The sequence below is a fragment of the Pagrus pagrus genome, assembly GCF_965226575.1.
Source record: "Pagrus pagrus genome assembly, chromosome: 10".
NCBI classification, from domain to species: domain Eukaryota; kingdom Metazoa; phylum Chordata; class Actinopteri; order Spariformes; family Sparidae; genus Pagrus; species Pagrus pagrus.
Window position 1 is genome coordinate 9,229,644 of NC_140194.1, and position 19,628 is coordinate 9,249,271.

Genomic DNA, 19,628 nt, shown 5'->3' on the forward strand with positions numbered 1-19,628 from the left:
GTCATTTGTGTATTGGGTATGCTAAAAATCCAGTATTCTCTCAAAACCTCATTCACATCCTCATGGAAAACCTTGTAAGATTTACTCCACACAGCCTGTGTGGTTGCACAACCCTGGGTACTGTGCAGGTAGTGTCAGGTTCCCAGCATCAATTTCTCTGCATCCACGCCAGCGCACTGAAAAACACGGTGTTGGGTTTTAAGCGGAGCATGGTGATGTATGTACACGTGTGGCCAGTCACGGGTTATAACATAGGCTATTATCAGCACAGAGGGTATTCCTGTCATAGATAACGCCACAATTTTCTTTTATGGCATTCGGTCCAGGGTGCGTTCAAGTGACAACGCGTCTCCATCGATTTGCAACATTCTCGCTTCGATCTGATTGTGCGCAACGTTTCCCAACAGCGACTTTACGGCTCTTTATCTGCCTCTACACTTTCGCTTTATTTCCATATTTAATTTAAAGGAAGCGGCGCACCAGCTGCCACCCGTTCGCAATCGCACGATTATCACACTTGCCGCTTCCTTTTTCAAAAACGGTTTTCCGCGTTTAGACATCTCTGAACGCGACGACGGTGTCAGCTTTCAAAGGACACAATAGAGATGAACTGACCGGCCGCGGCTATTTATTGAGAGCCTCACTGGAGGCAGCGGCAGATGTGAAGAAGACAGGACATCGGCTCCACGGAAAGGTACGTTACCTTAGCTATCACATGGGAGGACAATACAATGCCCTATTTAATCTTTGTATTTTATTTTATTTTCGCCCGTGGGTTGAAAAAAACACACCACGCTCATCGTATATTTAAAATAGACCGGATTAATTTAAGCTAACGCTCGGCGTTTTTTCCTCAAAACTGCGGGTTATGACGATTTAAGCTAGCTAGGTTAAATGAGGTCTACCAGGTTCTTGCACGGGCGCTCTGAAACTGTCGCGTGGGAGAACAAGGGCTGGTTTCCGAGTATGATCCGCGAAGGTGAAGACAATATTCAATTTATTGATAACGATATGGAAATGAATTCAGCGACGTGTGTCTTCTGAAAATACCCCGTGCTGAAGAATTACTCATCTCTGTGGCGTCTGCTCTGTCGTCTCATCGGTCATGTAACGTTAGCGCGTTATTTATGAGAGACAAGTTGATTAAACCTCGCACATGTGAAAAGCTTAAGGAAAATCCCCATGTTTGAGGCTTCGTGTAAATCTAGATGATAGAGATTATAATCGTGGTCGTGTAAGGGTGACTTTGAAGCTATTGCCTTGTTATATGGGGGATCCTTAACGTCCCCATCTTGTTCTCCTTTGCTCTCCATTACATTTATTTCAGAGCTGCATTACAGTACAGATGTAACACACACAACTCGTTTAGCTCGTAGGATGCAGTGTGTTGTTGCAGACCTTAGGCAAAGGGCTCCACTTCCACCTGCTTCATCAGTTAAATGCTGTTTAAACATGAATAAAATATGATATCACTCTGAAAGGCTCAGTTCTGTCTGCACAATGAGCACTCCTTGTTGGTAATAATCTATTTAAGTAACATTTTGAATGTAAGTCTTTACTGGACATATTTTTTTTCATTCATGCAATGATATTTAAGGTCAATATATTGTGTCACAGACTTAACTAGAACAGTAACAAGATTGGTACTGATATCTACTGCAGCAGAAATGACCATATTCAATCTAAAAATAATCTGAACCACATTTTCCAATGTCTCACCAATCTGCTGATTACGTGCTGTCCTTCAAAATGAGTCAGTCTTCAGTCCATTTTCCAAGACACTTTATAGCTGATGGTCGGTGTCAACATGACCTGCCTTAGATAACCATGAAATCCACTATCGTCCGCCATTAAAAAACTGTAAAGTTTACAAAACATCACTGATTAACTGCACTGCTTTGTAAGTGAACTGAACAGCGGGGTATACAATGTGACTGAAAGAAGTCAGTGTGGTTAAATAGAATAACAGCCAGATTACTTCACTGAAAACATCCAAAGTTAACTGCTCAGCTATATTTTCTGCAAGTTTATTCAATTTAAGTAGTTGATTTAACGAAATTCTTTTGGCGAACTCAAACTAAACGGACTGTCTCGCTGTAACTTTACTCCCTACAATTAGACCTAGATTATACAGCTCCTTCCAAGAAGCTGCCAATGAACTTTCTAGGTAATTATGGACCCGTATTTTGTAGATAAGTATTTTAAATAAGTCTGTTTACCTTTTTATGAAGGTCTACATAAAGTTTCAAAACCCTGCTAGGGAAAACATTCTGAGTGAGAGAGACTGAATCCTGGTGGAAAAATACTGGATGTAAAATACTGGAATCCAAACTCCCCCACGAGTCCTAAAAAAAATCCAAAAAAACAAATTCCCATAAAAATTACAGAGGATGTGACGTCAGGGTCCTTAATAGTAGCCTGACCCCTTGCTACTTGCTTTTAATCTATGTAGTAGTCTGCAGTGTTTCCCACAGAATAAGACTTTAATTGTGGTGGTGGCTGACTCACCAGATGTAGACTGTTGGTATAAAGCCTATCATTGGCGCCTGTTCTAATCGCCCCTTCCTTCCGCTATCTGCGTGTACTGTAATCCCCAAAGCTACATGAAACAACAACAACCTGCAAGCTAGCAACCCACACGCTGAAATTAGCAAGTTACTCTAACTCTAACATGTTCACTAATGGGACCAAAGTAAACAAGCTCGCAGCTGTTAACTTTTCTTTTGCGGGGAGCTAGCTATTTTAATGCCATGGCTCGCCTCCCCATGTGCAAAACAAGTTTCCCCCCGAAACTGTTTTGCAGGGGCATGGCGCTGAGGAGAAACATCTGGCTCTGCAAGACTATCTATGTGGTGCATCCCTGGGTGATAACCTCTTTCATCAGCTGTTTGTTGTGGGTCTGAGGATGTGTGTACTACTTTCTCTTGGGCCACCCCACTCACCCTTGTGAGCCCTTCTGAAGTTTTGCAGCTTTGATACGACTAGTTCAATCAGGATAGCTCCCGGTAGTTAAGAGAAAATTCTTTGATAGCAGCATATTCAGTGTGCCGCATAACCAGGAAGTATCCCCTGAAGCTATAAAACGTTTTTTTTGGGGGGTGTTTGTGCCAGGTGAGCAATTCTCATTGGACTGAATGGGTGCCACCTTAACATTCATTATCTAGTTGTATTACAATCTTTGGGTTAACGTTCTTTTTCAAAGAAACAATGAGGGCATGGCTAATAGTCAGTTGTAAATCATTACTTGTGCAAACAGACTGCTTTTCTAGTAAGATCAAGATCATGACCATGGATCACAATAGCATGGATATTAGCATGGATAGCAACAGACTGGATATTCGCATAGATAGTACCGGCATAGATTATAGCAGGGATAGCAATGCCGTGGATATTAACAGGGATAGCAATAGCTGGATATTGGCAGGGTTAGCAATACCATGGTTATTTGCAGGGATAGCAATAGCTGGATATTAGCAGGGATAGCAATAGTGGTCACTTTACATAAGTTCTTCACTGCTAAACCTTCCCTCTGCTCTGGCCTCTTAACACCTGTCTGCTGTGAATGCAACCACCTGTCTCCATCATCCTCACACACACTGCGCATTGTCCTCTTCTTAAAGGAGCCATGCTCATCTTATAACTCATAAGCCAAGCTTGGAGAATGATGTATGACTCCCAGATTCCACTACAGTCATACGTCAATGCTCCATTTTTAGCATCAGCTTGAATATAGTTAATTAGACCTGCCTTAGATAACCACGAAATCCACTATCTGGAACAAATTATCCGTCATTAAAAAACTGTAGTTTAGAAAACATCACTGATTAACTGCACTGCTATGTTAGTGAACTGAACAGTGAGGTATACAATGTGAGTGATAGAAGTAAGTGAGGTTAAATAGAATAACAGCCAGATTACTTCACTGAAAACATCCAAAGTTAACTGCTCAGATGTATTTTCTGCAAGTTTATTCAATTCAAGGAGTTGATCTAATGAAAGTCTTTGGTGAACTGAAACTAAACTGACTGTCTCGCTGTAACTTTACTGCCTACAATTACAACTAGATTATACAGCTCCTTCCAGGAAACTGCCAATGAACATTCTAGGTAATTATGGACCCGTATTTTGTAGATAAGCATTTTAAATAAGTCTGTTTACCTTTTTATGAAGTCTACACAAAGTTTCAAAACCCTGCTAGGGAAAACATTCTGAGTGAGAGAGACTGAATCCTGGTGTAAAATTTTTAATCTGCGCACTATTAATGTATTGCGAAATGAAGACTGTCTTTTTTTCATCAGCAGGGATCATGTATGTCTGTTGTACAAAATGTAGTTCAAAATGAGGTTAAATATTCGGATTATGCTACTTCCCAGGTTTAGCAAAGGGGAATCAGAATACAGGGCATACAAGGTACAAGGCTTCACTGACATAGAAGTTACATGGTCACCAACTGAACAATTATGTATGTGTACTGTATACCAGATGGGTGTGGGAGGTCCGTGTTGGGCCTGTTCACAGTCTGTCAAGGTCAAACTGTCTGCAAAGGGCTTATCGCTTTTTTCAGTTGTGCTTCCTGAAGATGGCAAAAGACAATAGTTCTCATCGACTTTCGCCTTCCTTCCTCACTCTCCGACTCTCTCCTGGAAATCAAAGTGGGCAACAAAACGGAGTGCATCATTATCTTGACCAAAATTACGGATTTCTCTGGGTTTGAACGTTGTTTGAAATGTTTGGGACAGTTTTTAGACATTTTAAGGCAGAAAGTTAAACTAATGGCAACAGCAACAGCTTCTTTTTTGTATATTGAAGTGTACTTACAATATATATTGTTAGTTATTGAAGAACTGTGCATTATTTATCCAGACAATCATGGCAGTGAACATCCCTGGACTGGTGGCTGTGGTGATCTTTTATATTGTCATCCTGCTAACTGGGATCCTTGCTGCTCGGAAATCCAAGAAAGTAGAGAAAACATGCGCTGGCAGCAAGAGCGAAGTTACCATGGTTGGTGGCCGCAACATCAGTGTCCTGGTCGGGGTTTTCACCATGACAGGTAGAACTTTTACCTAATATATCTGTCATTTAGTAGTACTGGACATGTGTTTGCTCCTTTAACTGTGTTTTGTTGTTGCATTTTTCACTCGATTATTTTCTGTGCTTTTCTTTTAGCAACATGGGTTGGTGGAGGTTATATCCTGGGAACCGCTGAGGTTGTTTATTCTCCCAGTCAAGGTCTCATCTGGGCCATCGGGCCTCCTGCATATCTTACCAATTTTCTTTTGGGTAAGCAGCTGAAACAAACAAAGCTTCTGTACGATAACGCACAACAGAGTAAGAGGTCGTGGCAAAAATATATCTTGATATTTTGACAACATATTTTTTCTTGTTTTGGTTAAGTAGTAACGCCCTGTGGTTGTTTTCAGCTTCACACGCTCAATTGTCACAGGATGTGATAATTTACATGTGTCTGAGTGTGGGTTAGTCAACATCTGTACAGTCAAGAAGATGCAAACAGTCATGCAGAAACATAGATTAGATAGATTTGATTTGCATATTCCTGGCGGACATTAAAGCCTGAGCATAAGTAAAGGCTTTATAAAGAATTTAATTTAGTTTGAGACATATGTGTAGGCTAATGCCAGAGCAGACCAAAGTCATCTCACAACTCGAACACCACTCACAACAAAATATCCGATTAAGTAGTTGTCAGATGACGTGACACTTGTAACAGAGGATGTTTTTTACAGACAGATGAGTTAAGCTTTTATTGCTCCTCAGACGTGACGTTTGAGTGGTGCAGCAGCACAAGGACAGAAATAAGTACAGATAAATCGAGTAAAGTAAAAAGAAATAATCAGAAGTATAGAGAATAAAAATGGAAATAAAAATAGATACCATACGAGAGCAGATGAACTCAAAATGACAGAGCATACAGCAGCTTTGGAAAGTCTGTGCATCTCTAGAGAAACACGGTATTTTATCTTTTTGTACCATTTACCTGCCTATCATTTTAAATGTTGTTGTGGGCTTTTTACCCATCCCACCGTGCTATTGATAAAACACAGGCTAGAGATACTTGACTGAGACTCAGGCAGAGTCCAGTTTGAATAACTATGCATGGAACTAACATGGAAACCAACACATTCACACAAATAAAATAACCGTTAGTCCATGAACAAATGCTGATTGCTTAAAAAAGGAAATGCTCATTTTTCATGTAGTGCATATGGTTTATTTTCACCCACGGACTTGCTAACAGCTTAAATACACATGCCCAGCAGTCATATTATATTATGAAACAGCAACATTATTCCCATCCAGGTTCTTTCAGACACCATCAGCAGAACATTGTCCTGTCTGGGCCCACAGGCAGACATTCACAAGTACATATTTACACCTACAGACAATTTTAAAATGTTCCACTTCATCTAACCTGTTTCTTCATGGACTGTGGGAGGAAGGCGCCTCCTTCAAAGGGAGGATTTGTTCACAGGCATTTTCCATCCAGTCAGATCCAAACCCACGACCTCTTTGCTGTGAGGTGACAGCACTAACAACTGAGCCACTGTGTGAGGAAAACAGATTTGACCACATTTCAGCCCATACCCATTGGCAAAAGCAAATGGGAATTTTTTAATATGTCGGCTTCTTGAAACTAGGGTTGCAACGCATGATTACTTTCTTTGTCAATCTACTGATTATTTCCATGATTAATCATTTGTATAGAAAGTAAATCCAGTAAATAGTGAACAATGTCATGCACAAGTTACCATGCCATGGTGATGTCATCAAATGTGTAACCAAAAGTCCAAACCCTGAAGAGATCATTCACATTTGAACTTGACTATGATTTTCTGTTGACCTTTATGATTTGACAATGATTAACATTGTCTCTGATGTTTCTCAAAAAAGTACATTTTCTCTTCAACCATTGTTTTCTTTGTATACTTTCTGTTTCTAAAGGAGGATTGTTTTTTGCAAAACCTATGAGGTCAAAGCGCTACGTGACCATGTTGGACCCATTTCAGCATCGCTATGGCAACATGTTCACTGCGATACTGTTGCTTCCTGCAATGTTCAGTGATGTATTGTGGGTGGCCTGCATCCTTGCTGCTCTGGGTAAGTCTTTATGTTTTTGTGCCAGCTATAACATCAAATCATAACGCTCTCATCACATTTTTAGATACCGTCTCTGATTTAATGTTCTGTGTGTTTTCCAGGGGGAACGATGAGCATTATTCTCGGGCTGTCGTCAGACCTTTCCATCATTATCTCTGCAGCTGTCTCCATCATCTACACGTTTTTAGGGGGCCTCTACTCTGTTGCGTACACTGATATCATCCAGCTTTGCTTCATCTTTGTCAGCCTGGTGAGAAACAGAGGAAGCACAGAGAGAGCGAAATACAGAGGGAGTGCAAGGTGGTAGTGAGTGACAGAAATGACTGAGAGGGAGGAGGATGGAGAGAAGGCCACAGAAATAATGGGACTTTTGTATATGAGATAGATGATATATATTCATAATGAAGAAGGATAAGAAATGTAAGTAATTGAATCAATGACTGGTCCTTTGTTTTTCTCTAACAGCTGTGTTTTTTCTCTGTTTCAGTTTCTCTGTATTCCTTTTTTGGCACTCAGTCCTGCAGTTGCTGGCAACTCACAAGCGATCCACTTCAACCAATCACATATAAACGCATTGATGGGAGAGCTGCCGCTGGAAGAGTCAGGAAAATGGCTGGATGAGATGCTCCTATTGGTTAGATTTTAACTTTTATTTTGTGTCACTGTGTGTGTGGTGAAAAGAAAACCAAGTTCTTGAAAATAGACATAAATAGACATGCTTGATTGAAAGTGCTTGAATTCATAAATTGTGTACAAGAACAGAAATTGAAAAGTTCTTTGCTATTTTTAATTTTTTTTTTCTGTTAGCCTCTGTTAAGCTCTCATTATATAAAAACATTTTTTAGACAGAAATAAACCCTGATACGTGCCTCAAACTTTGCTGTGTTGGGTCCTTGAATTCAAGGGTATCTGGCCTGGAAAATCCTTGAAAAGTCCTTGAATTTAATGTTTGAGAAGGCATGGAAACCTTGATATATGGATTCTGTAGTAAGGCTTCCCATACATCCTAGAAAACATGCAGTTCGTCTTTGGAGCTTTTTAGTCAAACTGAAGCAGCTAAATTGAATTCAGTTAATTTTATTTTTTAAACCGGTGCTTTTCCTGCTGTGGCATGTCCATCGTAAAAAAACGTAATTACTCTAAGCTTTAAGTTCAGTATATCATGAGCCATTTTAACCGATAACCTCACTGTTAATGTGTAATCTTCTAGTTAGAATAGACTTAAAAAATGTTGCTTTGTCTGCATGTTTATGGAAGGGCAAGTGCAGCAAAGTTCAACAGAACTTGAATATCGAGTTTCAACGTGACAGTGGACATTTGAACTTGTCATGTCAGGAAAACCAATGAAACAACCAGGGCCATTGATGATAGCTCTGTTCCATGTAAAGAAGATGTTCACATTTTTCCAAGTCAATCCTCAATACTTACAATCCTTATGACATGAGTACGATGACACAGTGTGTGTGTTTATGCGTGTGTGTCATCATGGCATAATGTGGTCCTGGACACTTGTTTTGTAGCACTAACCAGAGATACTCACAAGTCATTTTTTGCAAGTCCATTTCAAGTCTCAAGTCTTTGAGCTAGAGTCCAAGTCAAGTCTCAAGTCTTTGGTCACAAGTCCAAGTCAAGTCTTTTATGGTTGTAATGAGTGTTCTATTAGTGTATCTATCATTATCAGCACTGATTAGTTGTTTGGTATATGACCACTTTAAACAGGCTATGGCAATGCAATATGAAAAGAAACACACAATGAAAGCTTTCCTTTAAAAATAATATTTTTGGTTTGCAATATAAATACACAGCTACAGTAGCTAAATGCAAAATGCTATTGCTGGCAAATTATCTAAAATATACTGCAAGTCCATAAATTGGTGATATTAAAACACAAACAGTTTTGTTCGTAAAAGGATACCTACCAAATTGTTCACGAGTCCCACATCTTGAGTCCAAGTCGAGTCTCAAGGGGTATATAGCGTCACAACAGTGCAAGATGTTGGTTGAGATCAAGATGAAGGCTGAGTTCGAAGATGAGTGTGGTCTCATGTTATAATGCAGTAATCACTACTGAGTGGTCATGGGTCAGAACGTGAACTGTAACTGGGGCTGTTGTGATCCCATTGCAACATGGTCTGTCCATACTGGCAATGAAAATATATATCCTCCTTTTGGGATTTGTATGCAAGTGAAGAGGGACAAAATCAACAAATCAAGTGTCTTTAGTGCAAAAGTCTCTTGTTTCACATAACAGTGTACCCCTTGCTGAGCTGCTGTGAAGGGATAGTAATACAAAGATGGAATTTCCAACTAAAAAGACTAAGTTTCAGTTTGGTAACTCAAACTGTGGAAGTATCATATTAGTGCTGGCTGAGCTTTGGAGTGCATTCTTTTCCAGAACAAGGACTTTTCCTCCCATCTTTTTCATTCTTATCGCAACAGGAGCTTTTCAGGGTCATTATGGACAGGAGGAACATTTGCAGTGACTGCCAGCTCTTGCAACTTACATAGGCATGAGTATGATAGACTTGAAAAAGTGTGAACCTGTCCTTTTTTAAAGATGTGCCAGTAAGTCATACTAGCAAGGCAACACGAACAATATAAATGTAATGCAGCCGTTATTTGTGTAATTATTATTAAATCAAATGTTGTTTGATCAGTCTGATTTGTCTGCTGTGAGGAAGATCTATTTTGTAAACTGCATGAATTGCTAAAGTGTGTGTTTTCTTGTTCATGCATGTGTATGTTGTAGGCTTTGGGGGGACTGGCCTATCAAGCTCTCTACCAGAGGATCCTCTCTGCAGCCTCCTCTGCTCAGGCTCAGGTCACCTGTTTTGCTGCTGCTGCTTCAGTTTTTATTATGGGAGTCCCCTCAGTTGTCATTGGAGCGCTGGCTGCCAGTGCAGGTACACATGACTGTAAACACTCAGATGCACATACAGTACACACAAATATATTCAGCTAGACAACATGTGGTAAATGTTTTGGTATGGTATAATCTTGTTTGCATTTGTATGTGTGCATAGCTGGTCATGGTTAACATATCATAATCAGTATGGTGGAACATGCAGCTTGTTTTCAAACATTTAGCTTCCCCAGTGGTAATTTTATTTCTTTAATTTGATGCCATCACAATAACCTTAAAAGCTTCTTCCCCTCCCATTATTTCTTTTCCTCTCAACCCTGGCTATCTCTTTCTCTACTTCTATGTCACTACCTCTCTCTTCCTCTCCTTTCCTCTAAGACTGGAACCAGACAGCGTATGGTCTACCCCCTCCTTATGAACGAGGGGAGGCAGGGAAGATCCTGCCACTGGCCCTGCAATACCTCACACCCACCTGGTTGTCAGTGTTAGGCATTGGTTCTGTGGCGGCAGCAGTAATGTCCTCCATGGACTCTGCACTGCTGTCCTCAGCATCCATGTTTACACAAAACATATACAAGGCGACATTGAGGAAGCAGGTGTGTGTGTGCGTTAGAATCTGTATGTGTTTGGTTTAGTATTAAAGGTCCAGTATGTAGGATTTAGGGAGATCTTTGGGCAGAATATAATATTTATAATTATGTTTCCCTGTTTGTGTGTAATCACCTGAAAATAGCGATTCTTGTGATTTGTTACCTTACGGGCAGGCCACATATCCTGCGTGAGCGACGCGTGGCGGCTGTGTCACTGTCCACACATAGTGTCCCTACTGCCAGCCATACCTCTGGACACCTCGAAGGCCACACCTGAGAGTTTGACCTACAGCTGGAACAATCATTAAAATCCCATACGGTTCTTATGTAATGGACACATTCACTGCTCCAGTAAATAGAATGGACCTTAGATACGACTTATCAATGGGAGATAAACTAGTCTATTCAACTCATGGAACCCATCGACTCAGCTATTAGCCAGAAAGCTAATTTTATGCTAGCAAGATTCAAAGTCAATAACATTGCTTAGGGTCAACAAACAGTAAATATAGTTTCACAATAAGACTAGCTAGCTAACCTGTCCCCAAATCTATGAATCTAAATCCAGAACAGATTTTTTATATCAGGATTTTCATGAACGAAATGATAGGCCATGTATACTGTCAGCCACAGCCTGAAGCAGAGTGTTGAATAAGAAATGGAATGAGGAATGATCACTTGATACCAGCGAGCTCAGAAGGACAGTGGAGCAGGGCTTTAGTGGGAGATGAATGCACATGAAATCAGTTTACACAGCTTATCTAAACCAAACAGGGTTAACTCACCTTTTTATGAGAGATCCATTACCTGTTATGGACTGTTCAGCCACCAAACCCTTGGTAACCCACTTTTTAATAGCTGCCCTGAGTAGAAGCTACTTCTTGTAGCTTGTGTGTTACAAGCGCCATCCTGTGGTGTTCAGAGGGTGATGCACTGAAGGACTACATTTTGTGTTGTAAATAAAATATTAGGATTGTTTTTACTTTCATTTATTTGAAAAATTGAGTCTGCAGCCAGCTGATGCCAATGCCACTTACTTTATATATAGGATATAGGGCATTAATTTAGAAGAGTGAACAGACAGTTTCACTGGAACTACTTGAGGAGGTGTCTGTATATCAAAAGTTAATTGATACCCTCCAGCCAATCACAATCGAGGGTTAGGGTTCACCCAAACCATGGTATAATGATCAATAAAGATGATGATTTTTCTTAATCACCGTTGAAGGAGAGAGCAAGAGACAGAGATAATACTGCCCTTCACCTGTTGTGTGTAGCCTTCCATGTCTCTGACATTTTCTACAGACATGCAGTGAAACACTGTTGTGATGTAGATATGACTGTACCAGGTCTATTTTGGCCGAGAACCGTGCGCCTGATGCAGCAGAAATAGGCGAGACTCTGAATCCCTAAATCATGCACCACTGCAGCCTCTCACGAGCTGCTCTCGTGGGCTGTGTAGTTGTTCTTATTTGTACTTACATGGGCGCAGGACTGAAAAGCAAAACGTTGCGCCACGCGCTACTTATGCAGGATGTGTGGCCCGGCCATTCGAATAAGCCCCTTGTAGCCATAGAGGGAGCGGGTCCGCTTCCGTAGAGTCAGCCATGTTGTACTGCCATGTTTCTACAGAAGCCCAAAACGGATAAACCAAACACTGGCTCAAGAGAGGGCCCTTTGATTTTTTTTTAGCATTGGTTCTCCTACATGCTTGGAAGAGGAAGGTGAGGGGAGGGGTATTCTGTTGGTTGCAACCTGCAACCTTACTGCTTGATGCCACTAAATCCTGCACACAGAGCCTTTTTAAGCAAAGTAGGTCTGATTTTATCGTCCTTTTCCTCTCTCTCTCACTCTTTCTTCTTGCAGGCCACAGAGCGAGAGCTGCAGTGGGTGATCCGTATTAGCGTGCTGGTTGTGGGCCTGACAGGAACGGGCCTGGCCTTCAGTGACGACAGTGTGTTCTCCCTGTGGCTGCTGAGTGGGGATCTCCTCTACTGCATAGTCTTCCCGCAGCTCATCTGCGTGATCTACTCCAGTTGTGCTAATAGCTACGGTGCTATTAGCGGCTATGGAGTGGGACTACTGCTGCGCGGGCTGAGCGGGGATCCAGTGCTCGGGATCCCTCCTTTCATACTGTACCCTGGCTGGAGAGAGGAGGACGGAGTTATCACTCAGTACTTTCCCTACAGGACTGTGGCCATGCTCTGCTCAGTGATAAGTATTGTTGCAGTGTCCAAGCTGGTGGCACTAGGCTTCTGTCACCAAGTAATTCCTCAGTCCTGGGATTTACTGAGGGTGTTTGAAGAGACAAAAGAGGCAGAGGGGGAAGACTTAGCTCTGGAGGAAAAGAACAGTATCAGTAGTACAAAACTGTAGTCTTTAATTAATTACAACCTCAGCCAAAGTATACACAAACGTCTTTTTATGCAAATTCCTACCAACCTTCTCTGCACAGAATATTTACGCACACTTTTACATGTACTGTATACTACACATGTTTAATACTGAAGTATTCGCTTATGCTTTATATGACCAGCAGTGTGTTGAGGGGTGAATCAGGGAGGCGACTGAGACATGGTATGTGTGAAAAAGAACAGAATTAAGGCTCATTATGAAGAATTCAAGATCTTAATGTCAGTGTTCATATGGTCTTAATCCTCTTAAAACGGACCTCTTTCCTCAATTGTTAGTCAGTTGACACATTTTCTTAGTTCCTTAATCTAGTCCTTTCCACTCAATCCTTTTCAGTAAATCTTCACCCCATTGGTGTTGTTTAATTGTGTAACCATTCGCTATTGTCTTACTAAGAAGCAGTTTTGCCTCTTTGCACATGGTATTTTAAGCACCAAGGGACAAAGCAGTGCTGTGGCAATATTTGAGACGATGAGGTTTAGTGTCCCTCAGAAACAAGAATTTTAGCAGGAGTTTCCTGTCATTAGAAGTGTTTACTATTATTTTATGTTTTAAAAGGGATTTTAAGTGACGGACCATTTACATATAGAATTCCAATTAGTATTTTTTGGATTTTTTGTGATTGCAAGTTTTCATAAAAAGAATTAAACATTATCTGTTTCTAATCTTTGCATCTGATGGAATCTGTGTCTTTTTTTTTTTGTATACGAAAGTGAGAAAAACACTCAAAAGTAACGCCAAACACAAGCTACACACTTAATTTAATTTAGTGTTACATAAGCTGTTCATACTATTTTAGTATTTAACTTTTAAAAAAACAACAACAAACCTTTTGTCACCTCCAGCATTCAATCACACCATCCAAAAGTATTTCCATGTTGCCTTGATGATGATTTGAGTGGGATTGTAACCCACTTGTAGCTGTAATGCCACCTTTGTAGCAGCAGAGGGCGACACCTAAACAGTGAAAGGACCTTAACAATGTAATCCAGACTGGATCTCAGGAGATTACAAATTATATCTCTAATAACCCATATTTGATTCTCTCACATGCTACTTGTCTTGTATCAGATTTAGTAATTGATATACAAAAACATTAATTAAGAACAAATAACAGGACTGCTCTGAAGAAGTAATAAAATGCTTCTCTAGTGATACATAAAAAGAAAGTAATACCGAAGATAAGCAACATTTCTTTAAACGTTTTCAAATTCACTGTCATATATAAGTTATTAGTTAGGAGTATTCAATTAAATGCTAGAATAGCCTATTTATTCCCATTATGTCACAATTAAAACATTTAATTTCCGATTTTAAATCACAATTCCAGTTATTAAAATTCGTTTTATAATAAAATGGTCAGAGAAATTTAACATAATGTTACATAATTATATGATATAATTTTGAAGAAAAATCAAAAACATCAAAATTGAATTACGAATCAAATAAACATTGATTTTCCTCATTGTGTGTCACAGTCGCCGCGGTGTAAAGTGCAGCCACACGGCCGGTGATGCTCGACAGTGACATTATAAACCTTCATCCAGGATCAAACGGGGCTTTACAGTGAATAGCGACGCCCATCGCGCACTGTGTTGTCTCTGCTGCATGTATGGGATGAATGAACAGCTGAAGCCACTGCTGCCAGTCCTTCTTAAAGGAGCTGCTCCATGTCAGGTTTTACTGTGAGCCCGTGACGATGGCGTGCAGTGTAAACCTATGGTACAGCCAAAAATGTCCAAAATAAGACTTCATGGTATGGAAGGTTTGAAGGTAATCCTGTTCACAACCAGAGATAATTAGATCTATGAATATATGTATATTCATTTAAAAAAAAACAGCAATGACAAAGAAAAACTGATTTAATTAATGAAAGGATTTATTCCTTTTAAGAATAAAAATGTCACAAACCCGGCATTGAATTGAATAAAATGGGACAATTCATACAATTCTCCTTTGTAGGTAAATTATTAGTTATTTTATTGTTAGAGTAATTAGTAGCTATTCATTTCAATTTGTTGTTACACCATGAAATTAACAAAATCATGTAAAAGTACATGTAAAATATCTCCTATTTGTTGATGCACAGACAAGTGAAAAGATTCCTCATTTTTCCGGGCCTTTAAACTAACTTTTAAAGATTTTTAACTGCAAATATCTACAATAGTGATGAAGAGGAAGAGGAAGAATCCCAAACTGTCCTACATGTTGCCCCAGAAACCTACATAACATGCCTACACATAGAGGATTAAATGAAAACTTGAACTGAATCTTTGTCTTCATCACCTGCAACGGACAGACCTGGCAAAAGAAATCCAGCTGTGGTGAGAGATGATTATTGATCTGTAGTTTGCTCCCACAGTTTATCCAAGCCACACTCATACTGTGTGAAGGATTACCCCGGGAACCACAGTCTCATTAGTAACAGTAACATTATTTCAGCCCCTGCTGCAAAAAAGAGAAAACTCAAAGGATTAATTTCTCCCTTTGTTGCATCTTCACCTTCGTCAATCTTACCTGCTAAGTGTCTGTTAAGTCTAAAAGAAAATACTGTCTTACATTGTTTACTTCTGTACAAATCTAGCTAATCTAAATCTAAAAAATTAAATAAAATGGATCTCATTTTAAAGGATGATGAGTAACACTATGTGGACAACAGACTCTCACATTCATTGTAAGCGATGTAATCATTTACCTCTGCAGAAGACAAAGTTGTTCAGTCAACTGTGAACAAACTTGGAAGGAAATTCATCTCAGGTAGCCTCGTCTGGACACAGTGGATGCATTTTTATTCATGCAGTTATATTTTACCCCAACTAACTACAGCATGGACAGGATGTATCATCAAGTCCTGAACAAGCAAAACCTCTTGGATGAAGTTTGAGCACTTCAGTTTAAGAGTTATTTATTCACTTGATTACTGCTGCATCGGAGCTCAAAGCAGCACATTTTGAATTAAGTTATTTTAATCAGATATAGAATTAAGAACAGATTAAAGGATAAGCTCACGCAAAAATGAAAATCCGGTCATTAACACGTCCCCCGTCGTGCTGGTGGAAAGTCAGGTGAAGCTTCGTAGTACACAAAACATTTCTGGAGCTTCGCAGCAAAACGGCGTTTACGGCATTCTCCTGAACAGCTGAAGCAGAAGGGGACTTGTTTTTAAAGGTGCAGTATGTAGTTTTTTGGGGGAAAAATTATCAGAAGAGAAAGATCTTCATTGGTTGATTTTGTTATGCCTAAACAAATTAAGTAAACAAACTCTCTTTGTTTTCATGACTGAATAAACTGAATAAACAAACTGACCTTCAAAGGACAACACAATACTGCTTTACTTTGTTAATATGTGGCGGACCCTGCCACCTTTCTAGCTTCAAACAGTGTTCTGCAGACCTTATTTTCCTCTGAGAACAGCTTGTTTATTCAGATATGGAAAAAAAAAAAGTTGCTGTCTGTTTTATTACCTCATTAATATAGTAATATATAAAAATTCTGAGTTTGAATTTCTCCTCCAAAACTACACAGAGCCCCTTTAAGGCTCGTCCGGCGTAATCCAAGTCTCTGGACACCCCCTTTTTTTTTTAAAGGTTGAAATCTTCACCATAGCTGCGAAGCTAAAAGCTCGACCGCTACTCGAGTATGTTAATAACTTCCTTTCAAATCAATTTGGGATCTCGGGGCTTCCGGAGACTTGGATTACACTGGATTTGTTTTATGTTTGCTTGGTTTTGTTTACATTTTAAATCACGTCCCCATCTACTTCACTTGTTTTGGAGAATGCTACAACAATGCTTTGCTGCGAAGCCCCAGAAATGTTTTGTGGACTACGACTCAGAATCATCAATATCAGAATCATTGAATTTGCAGTGGTCTGTAGGATAAAGATATAGAATAGAAAGAAGAATAAAGATATGTTAAAAAATATATAAATATAAAGATGAAAAATAGAAAAATAAAGGATAGACAATAACACAAAATACAAACATAGAAAAAAAAAACAGTAGAACAATATGTAGTAGTAGTAAACCTTTATTTTACCAGGCAAAAATTGCTAAGAATACATTCTTATTAAGGCAATGGCCTGGTAGGAGGTGAAAGACCTCCTAAGGGGAAGGGAGAGGGGGAGTAACAATAAAAGCACGTACAACAACAGTGACACAAAAGAAGAAAGAATAAAAACAATAAGCCAACATAATACAATGACATACCACAGAATGACAGTTAGTTTGACGTACAGTGACATACAACAAGTTATGTAAGGACAGAGATACTAAAAGTAAAAACAGTGATACTAGACAACCATAGATGAGACAGTAACAAAACAACAACAGTAACAGACGGTAATATGCACAAGAAACTTCCCCTGACTTGTCATCGTCCCCGGGGGATGATCAGACAAAGACTGAATTTAAATTTTTGGGGTGAACTCATTCTTTAAGTTGCCTCTGCTGCGCACAGTACTTTGAATAAAAACCCTAGCAGCACACCTCTAAACCCCCTCAGTTGGGGTAACGCGCCCCCACCAGGCTCCCCGTGCCCCGGCCGCACTCCAGTCCGGGTTTTCCAGCCTGCTCCCGGCCACCTTATCCGTAGCACTATGTGTTTCTGAGTGAGAGGAGCCGACTCTTGTTTACAGCAGAGATTCACGGAGGAGCGGAGACCCACAGCCTGCGTTCACCGAGGATTTCAGCCTCTGGATATACACACGCAACGGGACTTTTTTTTTTTTTTTTTTTTTTTTTAACACCCCCGTCTTCTCTCCTTTTTGTTTTTTTATGAGGATAAAAACAAGAAACACTCGTAAAAAAAAAAAGAAAAAAAGAGGGGAGCAAACATATCCTCTCCCTCCCACCCTCGCCGAGGTCGTCTAGCTGGAGACCCATTCTCTTGCGTGGCACAAGTCTGGTGTTTTCTTTCAGCTGCTGCAAATCCCGACTGACGGCGGAAGATAAAGTCGGAGCCGAGGAGCTGGGAGATTGTTTTTTTTTTTTTTCTTTCATAGAAAAAACACAATAACAACAAAAAGGCGACTTCTTCTCACCGCAGGCCGGGACTGCTTTGCTTGGGCGACACAGAGCCCGTGGTGGCTGAATGGCACAGGCATAAAAAAAAAAAAACAGAAAAAAGAAAAAGGAGGTTTTTCATTCATTTTTCAGCCTTCCCAGCCACCACCCCTGTGGATCTGGACGTGTTTTCTGCCCCACTCCTCCCCTCGCACGCAGTCATTCAACACGGGGGAATTCTCCAGAGCGACGCTGGCGTTTAATTTATGATGTCGCTGTAGACCGAGGATAACATTTGGGTCTGATATTTGGGATTTGTTATTTTTTTTTTTTCTCACAGGGCCCTGATCGCACTGTACGCGCAACCGCTGTTTTCAAGAGATGGAGACTGAAGATGGGGATTACCATCATTTATCCAGTAAAATCACTGGCTTGTGTGCCATACCAGCCGACGTCAAAGTGTCCTGTGATTGGCAAAAATAGCAGACTGTTTTAGTATTTTTTTTTTTTTTTTTGTGTGTGTGTGCCTCCAAAGGAATCTCCTGTTGTAACAGATTTATTTATATGTTTTTTAGAGCAGACCCTGGCAGACAAGCACATTTTGCAGGCTACCAGAGGAGCCTCTCCTGGGCTGAAGACACTCTTTATAATATCATACAAAGGTTGTTGTTTTTAAAGGAGCTGGTGTGCACAACCTTTTATTTTATTACTATTTTTTTTTTTTGTCTCTTTTTGGATTATTATCTTTTTTTATTTTTTATGTTAAGGAACATGAGATCTGACACACTGATGGGTAGCCCGACCTTGTTTTGGGGTCTGATGCTGTCTGTCTTCACTATCTGCATCTGGTCCACAAATGGAGAAAGTGAGTAGTGTTATTTATTTATTTTTTAATTATATTTTGCTTAAGTTTATTGGTGAAATAGTGAATGCGTAATTTCCTTTTTTAAACATCTTGTACAGCTGTTTTGTTCTCTCTGGTGGGATGAATAATGTGTTAAAATTCAAGGGAAAAATCAGAGGAATACCTTCTTTTTTATTTCTATACATGTCAGGACTTAACAGTAGTTACTGAATACAACAAACCGAGGTGAGCCTTTTACTTCTATATTAGCTGAAGACCATGTGGCAGCCCACAGCTCTGCCGTCACTGGCTGAACACAATTACGCAAAAATGTTCCTTACTGAGCTCAACATCGCCTCGTTTGATGGAGCACTTTAGTTGATCTGGACACACAGAGACACGCCGGCCACATGTCTCCGCAGTGTCCACGTTAGACAGGCAGAGAGCAGAGGATGAATCCAGGGACCAGAGCTGAAGGTTACTACGACCATGTGGCCATTTTGCATTTCGTGGTGTGGCGCCGCTGCGCATGAACAGGCTGAATCAGACAAACCATTGCCTCTTAAAAGGCCAAAGACGCACAAACATGTGGGGTGAAAGCCCAGTATCAACATAAAGGTTCACCAAGTTTATTTATTGTCGAAGGTAATCATCTCTCTGGCCGAGCTTCCTCTGTGGAGGCTTCAGCTATGTGGTGTTAATTAATGCAAGCCTTGAAAACACAGGAGCACCTGAGTTTAGGTGCAGTCCAGTCTTTACATCATGTTTTGTCACAATGATGAGACAATACAAACCAC

General features: G+C 40.2%; 2 protein-coding genes across 2 annotated transcripts in view; both read left to right on the forward strand.

The window, feature by feature from the left end:
* Nucleotides 1-231: 231 nt before the first annotated feature.
* Nucleotides 232-13,655, forward strand: LOC311264477 (high affinity choline transporter 1-like). The gene is made up of 9 exons (XM_084365362.1): nt 232-694; nt 4,864-5,053; nt 5,170-5,283; nt 6,964-7,119; nt 7,221-7,369; nt 7,607-7,753; nt 9,869-10,022; nt 10,361-10,578; nt 12,439-13,655. The coding sequence occupies exons 2-9, from the start codon at nt 4,870-4,872 to the stop codon at nt 12,946-12,948; spliced, it is 1,632 nt and encodes a 543-aa protein (XP_084221488.1). The 5' UTR covers nt 232-694; nt 4,864-4,869; the 3' UTR covers nt 12,949-13,655.
* A 4,346-nt stretch (nt 13,656-18,001) lies between these two features.
* The window catches only part of igf1ra (insulin-like growth factor 1a receptor), an 80,261-nt gene continuing 78,634 nt past the window's right edge, over nt 18,002-19,628 (forward strand). The window contains exon 1 of the mRNA XM_084363634.1: nt 18,002-18,852. Within this exon, the coding sequence (XP_084219760.1) occupies nt 18,552-18,852 (301 nt within the window). The 5' untranslated portion in view covers nt 18,002-18,551. The remainder of the gene's footprint in view (nt 18,853-19,628) is intronic.